Source organism: Oncorhynchus mykiss, chromosome 3, assembly GCF_057628025.1.
Source record: "Oncorhynchus mykiss isolate SJ-2025 chromosome 3, ASM5762802v1, whole genome shotgun sequence".
NCBI classification, from domain to species: Eukaryota; Metazoa; Chordata; class Actinopteri; order Salmoniformes; family Salmonidae; genus Oncorhynchus; species Oncorhynchus mykiss.
In genome coordinates this window covers 34,463,915-34,479,960 of record NC_143024.1, presented here as the reverse complement: position 1 = coordinate 34,479,960, position 16,046 = coordinate 34,463,915, and the positions used below count along the sequence as shown (strand labels likewise).

Below are 16,046 nucleotides of genomic sequence, written 5' to 3'. Positions count from 1 at the left end.
TCACACCTCCTCTATGGTTCACGGTGGGAACCAAGCATGTGGAGATCATCCGTTCACCTACTCTGGGTCTCACAAAGACACAGCAGTTGGTTCCAAAAATATCAAATTTGAACTCATCAGACCAAATGGCAAGATTTCCACCGATTTCCACTGCTCATGTTTCTTGGCCCAAGCAAGTCTCTTCTTCTTATTGGTGTCCTTTAGTAGTGGTTTCTTTGCAGCAATTCGACCATGAAGGCCTGATTCATGCAGTCTCACCTGAAAAGTTGTTGAGATGTGTCTGTTACTTGAACTCTGTGAAGCACTTATTTGGGATGCAATCTGAGGTGCAGTTAACTGTAATGAACTTATCCTCTGCAGCAGAGGTAACTCTGGGTCTTCCTTTCCTGTGGCGGTCCTCATGAGAGCCAGTTTCATCATAGTGCTTGATGGTATTTGCGACTGCACTTGAATGTTCCACATTGACTGACCTTCATGTCTTAAAGTAATGATGGACTGTCATTTCTCTTTGCTTATTTGAGCTGTTCTTGCCATAATATGGACTTGGTCTTTTACAAAATAGGGCCACCTTCTGTATACCACCCCAACTGATTGGCTCAAACGCATTAAGAAGGAAAGAAATTCCGCAAATGAACTTTTAACAAGGCACACCTGTTAATTGAAATGCATTCTAGGTCATTACCTCATGAAGCTGGTTGAGAGAATGCCAAGGGTGTGCAGAGCTGTCATCAAGGCAAAGGGTGGCTGAAGAATCTCAAATATAAAATATATTTTGATTTGTTAAACACTTTGTTGGTTACATGACTTCATAAGTGTTATTTCATAGTGTTGATGTCTTCACTATTATTCTACAATGTAGAAAATAGTTTTAAAAAATTAAGAAAAATCCTTGAATGAGTAGGTGTGTCCAAACTTTTGATTGGTGCTGTATATATTATTTAAAAAATTGTGGACATAAAATACTGTAAAAACACCAGCAAATCAGCTCCAAGTGATTTTAGTTTTGGAAATCTGTTCCAAAGTATTCCCACATCCAGAGATATTTGTGACCATATACAAATGAAAGCATGGTTTTAAAATGTTTTAATAAAATATATGTTTGTACTTCTTGCAGTCAATTTACAGTTCACAAATGATTTGTAATTATGTCCCTGAACATCCGCTCAAGTAAAAATCATCCCGCAGGTGAATATAATTGATGATCTCGGTCTTAAAGACTTACCGAGAAAGACTGACTGTTGTAATCGCTGCCAAAGGTGCTTCTACAAAATATTGACTCAAGGGTTTGAACACTTATGTCGAGATATTTCTGAAAGTCACTCACTATTTCTTGTCATACCCAGTGGAACCTCAAATGTTTTTCTTTGGTTTCATAGTGCGACGGCCACCTCTAACAGTCACATTTGTATTCAATTGTGTATTCTAGTAATAAAGGCTTATTACTGTGAATCCAGAAACCATTTAATAAATGAAATATCCAATTCTCTCAAATGATCAACCAGCACAAACTTTAACTCATTAGTTTCACTGTTAAAAATAAAAGACGCTGATTAACATTTTATTTTCAAAATACAGATTAAATAGACAAGCATTAGACAAAGCAAGGTCTGTCACTCAAATTTGAGATATTTCAGGTTGGGTGGTCACCGCCCCACCACTAAAAATGGGAACTTTGCTTTCAAGATCACTTCAGTACCTTACTGTATATCTGGGACATAACCAAAAATAAACTTAGCATAAAACACCATAAGCACCTGCTGTGCTATTCATGAACGGTTACAGAAATAGTAGAATACATTGAAATAAACTTCTAGCTTCCACCTTGCATTTAATTGAAACCGCCGCTTGATACTATTACAATTGATGAATGTTGTATAAAATGTATAAACCTTAAACAGTCTTTATGAGTAACTAACTATGCTTATTGCTAAAAAGCCTCACCTGTATTGGTGAGATGATTTGTACCCAACAATACTGTAGCTTTTACACTGGAATGATTACACTGGGGTTGTTTTAAGTAACTTCAATGCCACACTGGTAAAAGGCAGAGTGAGTGACGGGGATAATGAGAAGGACACTCCGGTTAAGTGGAGTACTCTCCTGTTTGACCCTTGACCTCAGAGTGACAAAGGGACTTTCACAGCTGCATGAACAAAAGGGGACAGTGGTTTTAAGTGGGTAGAGCACACCAGTGCTATCGAGTGTAAAGTGGAGTCCACAGAGTGGTGTAGTCTTTCACAGCTATGTCCTTAAAATTAAATGGGGAAGTAACCGCAAGCAAAAAAATTGAAAATGTTGGGTGATAATACATTGAATTCTAATATGTTGCTCTCATGACATGTGCAAAGGCCACTTTTTGAGGTGCAAAAAATGCTACAAATTCATGACGTAACTTCCTGTGGTGGAGTACAAAGCAATGACGCTAAATTGGCATGACTAACAACTCCAAAAGATGCCTAAGTGTTTTCTGTGTGTCAATACAGGGTCCTAAACCACTGATATTTGGTGGTAGGTCATTACGCTAATGCTTAAAATAATGCACTGCTACAAGTTGCAATGGGTTGTTGGGAAAAATATTTTTGCAGATTATCATATTCTGCTTCTCTTAAAAAATGACTTTTCAGGTGTGCTACATTAACCTGACACTTGCAGCTGTAACACTAGTAGTTATACTAACTACACTTTGCTTTGGCAAATAACAAAAGTATTACACACACCACTGAATCAAAAAATAACACCGTCTAAATAAATGACAATTCTTAATACGCAAAAAAAGGGCACAAAAGTACAAAAACTAAATATGCCTGACATCCAAAATGTACTAATACACACTAAAATAAAACTAATTCAGTCATTAAGAACAACTTTAGTATAAGCTCGCATAAAATAAAATGCTTATACAACACGAGTGGGGACTCTTATCTAGCCCATCACGTCAGTCCACTGCTCTAACAGAGCCTCAAAACAGGGAGACGTAAAACGCAGCTGTGGCAGTGGTAACTCCAAAGGGAGACAGACCAACAGGAAAAGGAACTATATAAAAACACGCACCAGGTCGGTGGAAATACTAGACGGTAGCACCAAAAACAGGCCGACTCTGCTGTTATCTGAGCTCTTTAGCTGCTTTGGGAACTCTTAGAACTTTGTAAACGTTGTTGTAAAAAACAGTGGCAAAGTGGGGCCTGGAGTCCCTGGACATGAGCGTACAGAGGGGGACTTTCCCAGCGTTCTGAGGGTCCTCCACATCCCAGATCTCAGGCATACTGCAGCCAGGCCTGGGGAGAGCACAGAGAAAGCCAAGAAGGGGGGGAAAGAGAGGGGCAGAGAAAGATAAAATATTTCAGCAAAGAAACATACTAAACAAAAACATTGTGATTAACTGACCGCGAAACAGATTGTTCAAAAGGTCACTTGGCAGCAGAATTGGGTTCAGTTCAATTCAGAGTCATTTCAGAGTGAGTTGGAAAAGTACCCTGTACTGACTGGAATGACTGGTTGACAATGTCACAAGAACATATGACAGTGTAAACAGCAGTGGATTACTGACGGGAAGGCCACCCAGGGTTACCTGGAGCGCCGGGTGCACCACGAGTCCTCCAGGACAAAGTAGTCCACCTCCATCTGCATCAGGTTCCTCTTCACCACCTCGGCAGACTTGCGGCTGTACATGGCATACACCAGCTTGGTCCTCTCCCTGAGTGGAACAGACCATAACGTTTAGACAACGCTCAATTGGTGTTAGCCTAGCACATAGCTAGTACAGTAGAATCAATGTTCTGTCCACACCTCAGTCCAGCATCCTCGTAGTGTGGGTGATTGACGATGGGCCGGCCGGCTGACAGCTTCACACTGGCCATGGTGGGCATGGCTCCAGCAAACACAGCGTCTGCACCGCACACAAAACAAAACAGCACATCTAAGGGAAGAGTCCACACAGGCATGGGTGATCTGAGAGGGACTGGATACCTGAAAGTGAGGTTACCAGCCAATTGCTTTCACCAATCCAACCTAGTCAGATTAGTCAATTCCATAACGAAGGATGCCATTTAGCATGATTTTAAAAAACAAGTTTGCCAGGGGGTTGGTTTCAGACGTAGGATGAAGACATCACTCACTGGGCCGGGTGTTGTCTTTGATCCAGTCCAGCAGCTGCTCCTGGGGCAGGTTGCTGAATTCTCCCATGATGCCCCACTGGGCCTGCAGGTTGGCCGCGCCCTGCATGGCCATGATGGACAGGATGCCAAACACCATCATGTGGAGCTTGAACTTCTCCCCTATCCAGCCAAACAACTGACACAGACAGACAACACATGAGCATCACAGAGAACACAGGTCTGTAGTGTGTCTGTGATGAAGGTCTTTGGTGGTGTTGTGATCCATCTTTGGTAACGTTATGCAGGGGCGGCAGGTAGCCTAGTGGTTATCGCGTTGGACTAGTAACCGAAAGGTTACAAGATCGAATCCCCGAGCTGAAAAGGTAAAAATCTGTCATTCTGCCCCTGAACAAGGCAGTTAAACCCACTGTTCCTAGGCCGTCATTGAAAATAAGAATTTGTTCTTAACTGACTTGCCTAGTTAAATAAAAGGTCAAATTTAAAAAACTCTGCGGTATATGTGTGGTGTCAGTGCTAATTGTGTTGTGGTGTGTTAATCTCTTGCGTCGTGTCAGGGACTGACCTGTTTGGAGCAGATCAAGGAGGCCATGATGCACATGTGGGGCGTGAGGAAGAGCTTGAGACGCATGATGAGCATCGCCAGCACTGCAAACGCTATCAACTGTAGGCTATGGTACACCAGCTGACACCATGACAGAGAGCCCAGGTAGAGAATGAGGGTTGAAGGACACAGGGAGAGAACAAGATTGGGGGAAGGATGGATGGAGGAAGCGAGAGAAAGAAATGGTTAGAACTGATAATAAAGCTAGCAATTTATCTGGCAGGTGAAGATTGCCTCTGTATGCAGGCAATGATGATCATTATTGTAGCTGAAGCAGATAAACATTACCGCATTTAAGAAAACAGAAGGCTTGAATCATATAACGTGAAGAGACTCTGGTGTATACAGCAGTAACATTCAGGGAAATCAGGATGCTTGCTTACCTCTCCTTTTGCCAACATTTCTGGCCTGTGAAAGATTTGAAAAAGTTATGAGATGTCAAAATGTCAAGTTGTGTGGTCTTTATAAGAATGAATGGGCAAAATACACACAGAAGTTTACCTTTTGACTTGTGCTGTTAAGAGGGTGAGTTTTACAGAGAGGACAGAGGGAAATATACTCACTCTTCATCGTCGTCATCGTCTTCAGGTTTGACAGAATACTTCTCTCCTTCCCTCAGGAACCTCACAACATCCTGGATGGTCTGTACAGAGTAGGAGAAGGGACAAACAGTGTCACAAATAAAAATACCAACCTCAGAAGGGATATAACGTTGACCAGGATGACTCCGCCTTCTATTATATGCTAACAGTGAGCATACTCACAGCAAATATTAAATAATTAACCATTTTCACCAGTGTCACTATTAAGAAGCCCTACATTTCTTTATTAGCAAAGTGATCAAACAGAATGCCCCCTTTTCTCCCCAATTTCGTGATATCCAATTGGTAGTTACAGTCTTATCCCATCGCCGCAACTCCCATACAGTCTAGGGAGAGGCGAAGGTTGAGAGCCATGCGTCCTCCGAAACACAACCCTGCCAAGCCGCACTGCTTTGCTTAACGCCAATGTGTCAGAGGAAACACGGTAAAACTGGAGACCGTGTCAGTGTGCAGGCTTCTGGCCCGCCACAGGAGTCACTAGAGCACGATGGGACAAGGACATCCAGGCCGGACGACGCTGTGCCAATTGTGCGTCGCTTCACGCGCCTCCCAGTTGCGGCCGGCTGCGACAGACCTGGATCGAACCCGGATCTGTAGTGATGCCTCAAGCACTTCAGTGCCTTAGACCGCTGCGCCACTCGGGAGACCCGGACTTGTCTTATTGATTCTGCATTTGACACACAATTAGATCAAACTGACACATTTGGACATGCTCGAGGAGATTCTTGAATAATTTTGGAACATAATTCTCTTGCCGTTTCTTCAAGCCTGCCTCAAATATGACAAATTGAGCTCAACAGGCAAGTCCAGTGCAGAATGGGAGAAATTACATTTAAAGGATGCCTGCCTTGTTCACTAACAGTGGACTGTGTGGAGTGCCTTGTGTATGGCACACAAATGAAGTCTTACCCGTCCTGCTACGACAGCAACCACCAGCATGTTGATGGGGAGCAGCAGTGTCTTGATGTAGCGCAGTGGGGTCTGAGAAGAGAAGAGCAATGTTACACACGTCAGATCGACTGGAGAAAAACATTTATTTCTGACACACCACACACATTACCTTTACAAAATGAACTGCCAAATACTACGAAAGGATCCCTTCTAACACTAGTGCTGTGTTGCTATGCCAAATAGGGCCAAGTGTCTTTCATACCTCAATTTCCATGAAGTCAAACTCCGCAGCACAGGTATACATCATGGTGTCAAAGTCCTTGTAGCTGGTAAACTTGGACTTTATTAAGCTACTGATGTGAGCCTGGGAGAGAGAAAGTTGTAGTAAAAATAGCTGCAATTTCAAATACATATTCCTGTTTACTTTTATTACTATCATACTATTGAGTGATGGCCGTTTCAAAATGCAGTGATTCTTCCAGAAAAGGAACATGTAAGGCAATATAGCTAGCTTGTTTCAAATGCTCAGGGCTATTTTCAAAGACTTACATCATCAGAGGCTCCAAAGATGGCTGACAGCATGAACTTGAGAATGACAGTGGAGACAACCCATACCAGGCCCTGCATGACCTGAGAGCAGACACAGGTCAACCAGAAGACACACAAACACACACACGTGCCCGCACACACTCAAGCAATCTTGTTTTACTAACATTGTGGAGACACACAATTGATTCCCATTCAAAATCCTATTTTCCCTAACCCAACCCCAAAACACAAATTCTACACCCCCCCCCTAGAAATATACTTTTTCCTTGTGGGGACCAGCAAAATGTCCACAGTTTTTGATTGTCCACACAAGTATCACAGGTATAGTTAAACATGTCCACACACTTATGTCCTCTTACCCATGTGATGAGGCCAGGTTTGAAGACTTCTGCAAATTTGTCCCGCAGGGCAATTATTCCCTGCAACCAGGAAGGAACTGATTTCAACACCATACCGTTTTCAACATCACACCATGCTTAACATAAAATACATCCTCTACACATTGAAAGCACGAGGAGAGTTAGTCCAGCTCACCCAAATGGAGACCAGCGAGGATGCATAGAATGATGTCAGCAGCATGGAGTTTCCAAACATCAGAACAAAGCACACGGCAAGTGTGATCTGGAGATGGAGTGGGGTGGAAAGAAGTTTGGTGACATAGTCGAGTCGATATTCACCTAATAATAAGGAAATCCCCTTGACCACACCCACAAATTGGGGAAAACAAACATTCGTTCCCATTGACCCCCAGTGTAAAAGAGACAACTTCATCATAGATTTGATGGTATACAGAAAAGGAAAAAGCTGCTGTGTTGTTCAACGTACATGTAACCAGGTCAAAAATCCCAACCTACGGTTCGCAATACTTCCACGTAGGGAAATAGAGCCTGCGAGATGAGCCCTATGACTTCAGGCTATTCGGTGTGGGAAAGTGGGAAATATGGAGACCCAGTGTCCAAGTTTTTTTATTTAACCAGGTAGGCTAGTTGAGAACAAGTTCTCATTTGCAACTGCGACCTGGCCAAGATAAAGCATAGCAGTGTGAACAGACAACAACACAGAGTTACATATGGAGTAAACAATTAACAAGTCAATAACACAGTAGAAAAAAAAGAGAGTCTTTATACATTATGTGCAAAAGGCATGAGGAGGTAGGCGAATAATTACAATTTTGCAGATTAACACTGGAGTGATAAATGATCAGATGGTCATGTACAGGTAGAGATATTGGTGTGCAAAAGAGCAGAAAATTAAACAAATATAAACAGTATGGGGATGAGGTAGGTAAAATTGGTTGGGCTATTTACCGATAGACTATGTACAGCTGCAGTGATCGGTTAGCTGCTCAGATAGCAGATGTTTGAAGTTGGTGAGGGAGATAAAAGTCTCCAATGATCAGTGAGATGATCAGTGAGATACACCTGCTGGAGCGAGTGCTACGGGTGGGTGTTGCCATCGTGACCAATGAACTGAGATAAGGCGGAGCTTTACCTAGCATGGACTTGTAGATGACCTGGAGCCAGTGGGTCTGGCGACGAATATGTAGCGAGGGCCAGCCGACTAGAGCATACAGGTCGCAGTGGTGGGTGGTATAAGGTGCTTTAGTAACAAAACGGATGGCACTGTGATAAACTGCATCCAGTTTGCTGAGTAGAGTGTTGGAAGCTATTTTGTAGATGACATCGCCGAAGTCGAGGATCGGTAGGATAGTCAGTTTTACTAGGGTAAGTTTGGTGGCGTGAGTGAAGGAGGCTTTGTTGCGGAATAGAAAGCCGACTCTAGATTTGATTTTAGATTGGAGATGTTTGATATGATCCGTTTGTAACTCCACTCACTACTAGTAGCTATATAGTCCGTTTGTAACTCCACTCACTACTAGTAGCTATATAGTCCGTTTGTAACTCCACTCACTACTAGTAGCTGTATAGTCCGTTTGTAACTCCACTCACTACTAGTAGCTGTATAGTCCGTTTGTAACTCCACTCACTACTAGTAGCTGTATAGTCTGTTTGTAACTCCACTCACTACTAGTAGCTGTATAGTCCGTTTGTAACTCGACTCACTACTAGCTGTATAGTCCTTTATAGTCACTCACGTGGCTGGTAGCACCGTCATGACAACGGGCATGAGGGAAGCTCTACAATATGATGTTTTTCTAAGTAGTGAGAACACATTGGAGCAGGCAATTTTGAAAAGTAATCTTTAGACATACTTTTTTGTTGTTGTTGTGATTGACTAAAACAGGTAAACAACAAGGAAATAGCATTTACGTTTCAGCTGTTTGCCAATAGGGTAACCTAGGCAACCACAGGTTGTTTTCCCCCACAGGTGGGCAGGGCCACGACATTCAATCTAATACTGACTGGGACTATTTTATTGTTGTCATGGCACACAGACACGCACACCAAACTTGTTACAGCCAAAGTGGGCTTAACAATGCTGTAGGTCGTCAAGGACACAAGCCTGTGAGTGTCCCGTTTTCTTGACGCTGCCACTTCTTGCCAGGCGAATGAATTATTCATAGCCATATGTCCTCTCTTCTCTCCTCCTCCTCCGACGACACAAATCTCCAGCATCATCTTAATATAAAGGGCCTCTTCTCTTATCTCTCCAGCACACTGGCCCCAGCCCGCTACGCTAGCCACACGAACAGCCTGTGTTGCTGAGAGGATTAGGAGAGCTGGAACTGAGGTGGAGAGGAGTAATGTAGCTACAGACCGAATCTCACACACAAACACACTCCGTAGCAAAACGTACAGTTCTGTTTTACGATGCACGTCCACAAGTGCAGGTTAGATAGGAACCATAAAATACATTTACCATGTGTGTCACTAGGAGGGACTGAATTTTGGTGGGGCTGATGTATCCCAGGATGTACGAGGCAAAGAGAGAGGCCACCTGAAACAAGTAGTCAAATGTGTAAACACAAGCAATAAGTAGTGTATACAACAACTGTGAAATGATTGCAATAAAGGGTGCATGCTTATTTTGAGCACAACACATTTATGTTATAAGTACTTAGATTACAGTATGTTGTAAAATCCCCATATATAAGAATCTGATTAGGATAGGGAACTGTAGCTAGCTTAGGGACATTTGCTATTATAATCTAGCCAGACTGCGTAGCAACAGCTTTGCTATCAAAGATGCCAGCAGATCTGTGTGAATGACTAACCTTCGACACTTTTGTCTGCCTCCGCTCCTCCTCCAGTCTTATTCTCCATCCGTCTCACACCCTCCCTCCTTTTTCACTGTCTGTCCACTTTTTTGTTATCCTTGTACATCCTTTTACCAGTTTACTCTTCTCCCTCTCTCTCTCTCTCTCCATCTATCTCTCACAGCCTCCCTTCTCTCTATCCCCATCTCTTCCTCACCCCTCTACCTTTCCCTCCACCCTTCTTTATGTCTCTTTTTTTCCTCTTACCTGGGTAAGCAGCACAAACTGGGCAAACTGCCAGGGCAGCATGAAGCACAAATTGGAAATGCCCAGCGCCCACATGGTCTTTCTGCTGGGGTTGTGTGTCCTTTGGGGAGATAGATGTGGAAAAGAGCAGGAGGTGAGAGTTAAGGAAACCCATTAACACAGGAACACACTAATGCCAACAACCTTGGTATTGCAAACACCAAGCTTAACAAACCAGATATCTGAACCACAATGAATTGAGATCATAACAATTGCAGAGCTCTCAATATAATCTACATCAGTGTTCTCAACTGGTTTTGCCTCGGGATCCAAATTGAACTAGGTTGTCTCAGTCCCGACATCCGCATCGTGAAAAAGAATTGACAAAATCCAATCTTGGAAAAAAGAAAAAAAAAGGAATGTTATATTGATAGCTAATGTAGCAATTATATTCCCAGCCAACTCTCATTGTCAATAATTACATTTTGCCCATATTCTTGATGAAGAATGATAATAAAGTCACCTCACTGGCTTGAGAACACAAAAATCAACCAAAATAGTGCTGTTAATAGCTGTATATTGAAAATACTTTGATTTAAGAAAAAGTGTTCAGGGATTAAATTATAAAAACACGTAAGTGCATTATTATTTATTCACACTTTCTATCTGGTTTAAATTTAGACTGGAGTATTTTTTTATAAAAAAATACAATTTACTCAGACACCCGTGAACCATCAAAAACCTTGGTCGCAACCCACCAGTTGAGAATCGCTGCTCTACATTACATATGACTAGCACATGAAGAGGCAGCCAGAGGGTATTGAAAAGAGAAGGAGAGAAAGGAAGGAGAAAGGAGAGATGGTGAGTTACCGGAGGATGTGGGTGAGGAGTAACATCTGCAGGACCAGGAAGGGATAGGAGAAGCTCTCCCTCAGGGGCGGAGTCCACATGACCCGGGTGCTCTGACACAGAAACACACAGAAACAAACACAATCCTACTTTATTTTGCAACAACACATTGCTGCGTAGGAGGGGATTTTCTGTACCGCTACGCAATCAATCAATGACAACTGCGAAGAGCTATTTGTACATAAAGACGCAACCAGTAATCTCATCCAGTACATTGAGTCATCATCCTACAACCCACACTGCACCAATGCTCCTATAATAATGATGCAGATACATTCACACTTCTGCGTTGAAACCAGCACAGACAGAGAAGGTCAAGGAGACAAGTGGGTGGCAACTGAGGAGAGGAGACAGGAGAGCTGAGAGTATGATTGAAATGTCAGTATCGATTGGTGTGAAGAATACAATAGAGCAACCACTCAGCCTGTCTGAGACAGAGATCCTTTTGATGGCTGCCTGCATTGTATTCATCCCCCATCGCCACCTTCACGGTCCTGTACGCTACACACTCACCTCTCCATGGTTAAAGAAGAAACACAGCACCGTGACCATACCCCCGAGCCGACTGCCACTAGAGAGAGGAAGGGAGGGAGATGAAACTTTTCTTATTTTAGCAGTCTTTGTTAGAACATTAGTCACTAAATTACTTTAAAATCTGAGCCCAACCGATACAAAATCAAAGGAGGGTAATGGTTAAGTTACCTGAGGTAGGTCCCGTAGATGAAGAACAGACTCATCATCAGACCATTGAGGAGGAACACAAAGGTCACGTAGAAGTATGCGGGGTCACCCATACCTGACACACACAAACAGAGGCTATTAGGATTGAGACTGGTAATGGCAAGGACCTCAAATAGCCAAAGGCCATAACTTCAAAGCACTGATTCTCATGACCAGAGATTCTATTAAAATTACTATATATGTTATTCTATGGTCATGACCTGAAGCCCTGGACAAAAATGAGTGAGAATATCGTTTGCTTGTTGTATTACTGTACCAAACAAATTACCTTCCTTTTAGAAAATGCTAAGTCGACTGATGGAATGGCTCAAAACAAGATGTTTGAAAGCATGATGGAATAATGATTGACACCTGACTCGCTCATAGTGAAAGACATAGGCCTAAAGGAAACATTGAAGCCTTCAGTCGGCGTCTTAATGCTTTCCTGAAGTGGGAGGCTTTCTCATTTCACTAACATAGAACTGATGAGGATAAAGGGCCATTTTGAGTCTGCTCTAATTTGCTGTGCACTCAGCTAGTGGAAACAGGAACAAAAGGCAGGCGGCACTTACATGTACAGCAGCACCTTCAAACTACATTGTGTGTGCTTTCACATAATTCACACCTTTAATTAGAAAGAAGTGTAACTTGCTCCAGTCTTAACTATATGACTACATAACACTGAAGTACCACGCATATAACATGCTATGGAGTGCTAATGACAAGTCAAGAGAACAGTTCAACAAGTAGAAAAGGGGAACAACCACCCCTCACAAAACACCTACCCCTTATTCATAGATTTCATTGAAGTTGGCACAGATACATGTGAAATGTGTTAAGTGAAATAAGAAAGCTTTTCCTTTGTGCAGCAGCTCAATAAAAATGCAACGAAAGCAAGAAATAGCCTCATGGATTGCAATTATTCATAAGCTAAGCAACTGCATGGCCTTCCTGTGGGAAACACAGATCTCCATTTTCCTGAAATTAACTGATATTCAGTCAAACTTGCACATTTGAAAATCCACAATTCAGAAAAAGAACATTGATCCAGTGCAGTGGAATATATATGTTGAAATTAAAATCAAACAGTTTGGCTTTGTGTCATCATTCTCCTTACGGAGTGGAACACTGGCGTTACGCCAACTTTCAATTTCATATGCAGCAATAACGATTTAAAAAATTTTTTTTTTTACAACTAATATTTCAGATGAACCACTGCAGCGGGCTGGCACAGGAATAACACTCATTTGCTGTATTATTTCCCATACTTCTGGTTTGATTGCATCTGGCCTAGAGAGTTGTGTGTGTCTGTTCAGGTCAAACAAGAGTGCATTGGTACCTTCACAGCCATCCACCGGAGCCATACCCTCTCCTCTATTGATAGACCAACACATCTTGGTGGGGAGTCCAAAGAATTCCATTATATCTGTGTAGATTCTGTACCAGCTGGCCAGGACCACCTAAAGAGCAGTGGAGGAAGGATTTCAGCATGAAGACCTTCAACAAAGTCTGTTGTCCAATCAAATTCTAAGGATGTCCATTTCCACAAATGTTACCTCTGGATAGAGATTGAACCTCTTCAGTGTGTTTATAACCAGTGGGTACTCTGTAAGCCGATCGTTCATGACCAGATACAGGCCGTTGATAAAGGTTGGGGCCTCAATGATGGTCTTGAAGTAGGAGTAGTATAAACCCTAGAACAGGATCATATAACAAATGGATTAAATTCCCACAGAAAAGCCCTTATCAGGTATTGGCTCATGGCCTGCTACAGAAACACAGCTCTAAGATTTTGCAAGACACAGTATCACACACAATCATATAGAATAGGTCATCATGATTTCATTCGTTTCTTCTTCTGTCATCTTTCAACACCACAAGACTTACCATTTCTGTCCGAAATGCCATTTCTTTTTCTAGTCCTGACAGATGTGAGAAGTGTCTGTCATTTTCAAAGAGGCGTGAGAGATGGTACCTACAGAAACAACAAATAGGCTTTAGGGATATCTAGCTAACCTTAGTTATCTACAATCAATGTACACAGGAAACGTGCAAGACATTGAAGTGCATGTCAATGACCTGAAATGTTAGAGGTTGGCTACTTAACTTACCAATGTAAATACCCAGCCAGAGCAGCTAAGAAAATACAGAGAAACATAAATATACCTAGTTAATGATAGTTTGGGGAAAGTTGTGGGGTTTAATCATTGTTCTATTATTAGTTAGCTAACGTTAGCTAGCTAGCGTTAGTTTTAATAATATAACTTCCGTTAGCTAACTACTGTAGTTACAGTAATGTTAAAGTTGTTAGCCACCAATGACCGAGGCACAGCCTGGGATAGAAACCTCAGTAACGTTAGCTGTCGTTGAGGTTGTGCTGTTTGAGCTAGCGTTGGCTAGCTAACGTAAGCTAACTAGATACGTTAGCAACATAGTTACAGTACTGGTAGCTAGCTAAGTACTGTATATGTGTTGTGTGACACTTACCAAGAACCAGAGTGATTCCGAGTTTCACAAAAGCAGACGGAGTAAGGCCAAGCTTACTTCTGATGAATGAAAACCCAGGAAATAGTCCATTCCTATTGTGAAGCAAGCTGTTGAAAGGGGTGCCTTTGCCTGCTCGTCTACTTTTCCCGGTGCCTGGCGATACAAACGGACTCCTGTCTCTGTCGTCGACGTTGGGCTGCGGCGGTTGATCCTTCACGTTTTGTTTTCTAGTTTTTACGACCATGTTTTCATAATCGTAAATCTTCGGCTGTGAAATACGTTTTGTAGAAGTAACTGAGAAGGGTACCTTCTATCCACCGCTCAGGGTCTACACCTTTTGCTAGCTACCTGAGTGATGATGTGTTCACTGCACAAATCTTTGAAATGTTCGCCCCCAACTGGAGTTAATACAGACTGCATGCGTTAGTAGCCATGGTAACACAGATATGTCAGTTGGTAGCTAGAACGCTTCAGTTCAAAATGTTGTTTTTCTAACGTAAATATAAAACTAATACGACAGTGGCACATGTCAGTAGCATCCCCCCATCCCTCGGTCTCTCGCTCTGTCAATTTCAATTCAATTGAAAGGCTTTCAATTCAATTTAAGGGGTTTATTGTCATGGGAAACATATGTTAACATTGCCAAGGTAAGTGAAGTAGATAATTAACAAAAGTTAAATAAATAATATAAATGAACAGTAAACATTACACTCACAGAAGTTCCAAAATAATAAAGACATTTCAAATGTCATATTATGTCTATATGCGGTGTTTTAACGATGTGCAAAATAGCTAAAGTACAAAAGGGAAAATTAATAAACATAAATATGGGTTGTATTTACAATGGTGTTTGTTCTTCACTGGTTGCCCTTTTCTGTGGCAACAGGTCACAAATCTTGCTGCTGTGATGACACATTGTGGTATTTCACCCAGTAGATATCGGAGTTTATCAAATTTGGGTTTGTTTTATAATTCTTTGTGGATCTGTCTAATCTGAGGGAAATATGTGTCTCTAATAGTCATACATTTGGCAGGAGGTTAGGAAGTGCAGCTCAGTTTCCACCTTATTTTGTGGGAAGTGTGCACATAGCATCTCTTCTCTTGAGAGCCAGGTCAGCCTACGGTGGCCTTACTCAATAGCAAGGCTATGCTCACAGAGTCTGTACATATTCAAGCTTTCCTTAAGTTTGGATCAGTCACAGGGTCAGGTATTCTGCCACTGTGTACTCTGTTTTTGGCCAAATATCATTCTAGTTTGCTTGGTTTTTATGTTAATTCTTTCCTATGTGTCAAGTAATTATCTTTTTGTTTTCTCATGTTTTTTTTTTTGTCTAATTGTGTTGCTGTCCTGGGGCTCTGTGGGGTCTATTTGTGTTTGTGAAAAGAGCCCCAGGATATATCCCTGTGAATTATGAATGCTAAGCACAGGTTTACATTTGCATTACTAATGCCACTACATTTTCCAGAAATTGACAAACTACAGTAATGGTATCCGTTGACCAGCAGACAATGCTTGCTGGTTTACGCTTGTCTTGGTTTTAACCACTAGATGTCACTACAGTTTCGGGTATGAATCGAGAACATTCAAGTTTGCTACAAAACCAGGCAAAATGGCATTCCATTTACTACACATGTACTGTTTGACCTGATAATTTATTCCTAATGGCCTCTGTATCTCACAAAAGACTACAAAACTATAAACACTACTACTTTATGAGAGTTTATTGGACACATGTAGTATTAAATCATTTGTGCTACTTTTGGTTATC

The 16,046-nt window shown here is 42.0% G+C and overlaps 1 protein-coding gene across 2 annotated transcripts; it reads right to left on the bottom strand.

Annotated features, from left to right (window-relative positions):
• Positions 1–1,522: 1,522 nt before the first annotated feature.
• On the bottom strand, positions 1,523–14,860 carry LOC110514335 (dpy-19 like C-mannosyltransferase 1). 2 transcript variants are annotated; one of them, XM_021593782.3, is made up of 22 exons: positions 14,278–14,860; positions 13,902–13,926; positions 13,678–13,765; positions 13,347–13,484; positions 13,130–13,250; positions 11,773–11,866; positions 11,584–11,641; positions 11,032–11,123; positions 10,183–10,282; positions 9,579–9,656; positions 7,293–7,379; positions 7,118–7,177; positions 6,759–6,839; positions 6,472–6,573; positions 6,228–6,299; positions 5,280–5,359; positions 5,100–5,124; positions 4,678–4,797; positions 4,116–4,290; positions 3,787–3,886; positions 3,569–3,694; positions 1,523–3,275 (listed from the first exon to the last, which is right to left on the bottom strand). In XM_021593782.3, the coding sequence occupies exons 1-22, from the start codon at positions 14,519–14,521 to the stop codon at positions 3,104–3,106; spliced, it is 2,238 nt and encodes a 745-aa protein (XP_021449457.3). In that variant the 5' UTR covers positions 14,522–14,860; the 3' UTR covers positions 1,523–3,103. The 2 variants fall into 2 exon arrangements, with proteins under 2 accessions (XP_021449457.3, XP_036828314.2); XM_036972419.2 differs by lacking the exon at positions 13,902–13,926 and having other exon boundaries at positions 14,278–14,512.
• Between the last annotated feature and the right edge of the window lie 1,186 nt (positions 14,861–16,046).

Coding starts and splice junctions, on each gene's coding strand:
- LOC110514335 (XM_021593782.3), bottom strand. CDS start 14,521: ATGGTCGTAAAAACTAGAAAACAAAACGTGAAGGATCAACCGCCGCAG. Junction 13,927..14,277: donor CGGAATCACTCTGGTTCTTG/GTAAGTGTCACA, acceptor GTATTTTCTTAG/CTGCTCTGGCTGGGTATTTA. Junction 13,251..13,346: donor GGTTCAATCTCTATCCAGAG/GTAACATTTGTG, acceptor ACTGCTCTTTAG/GTGGTCCTGGCCAGCTGGTA.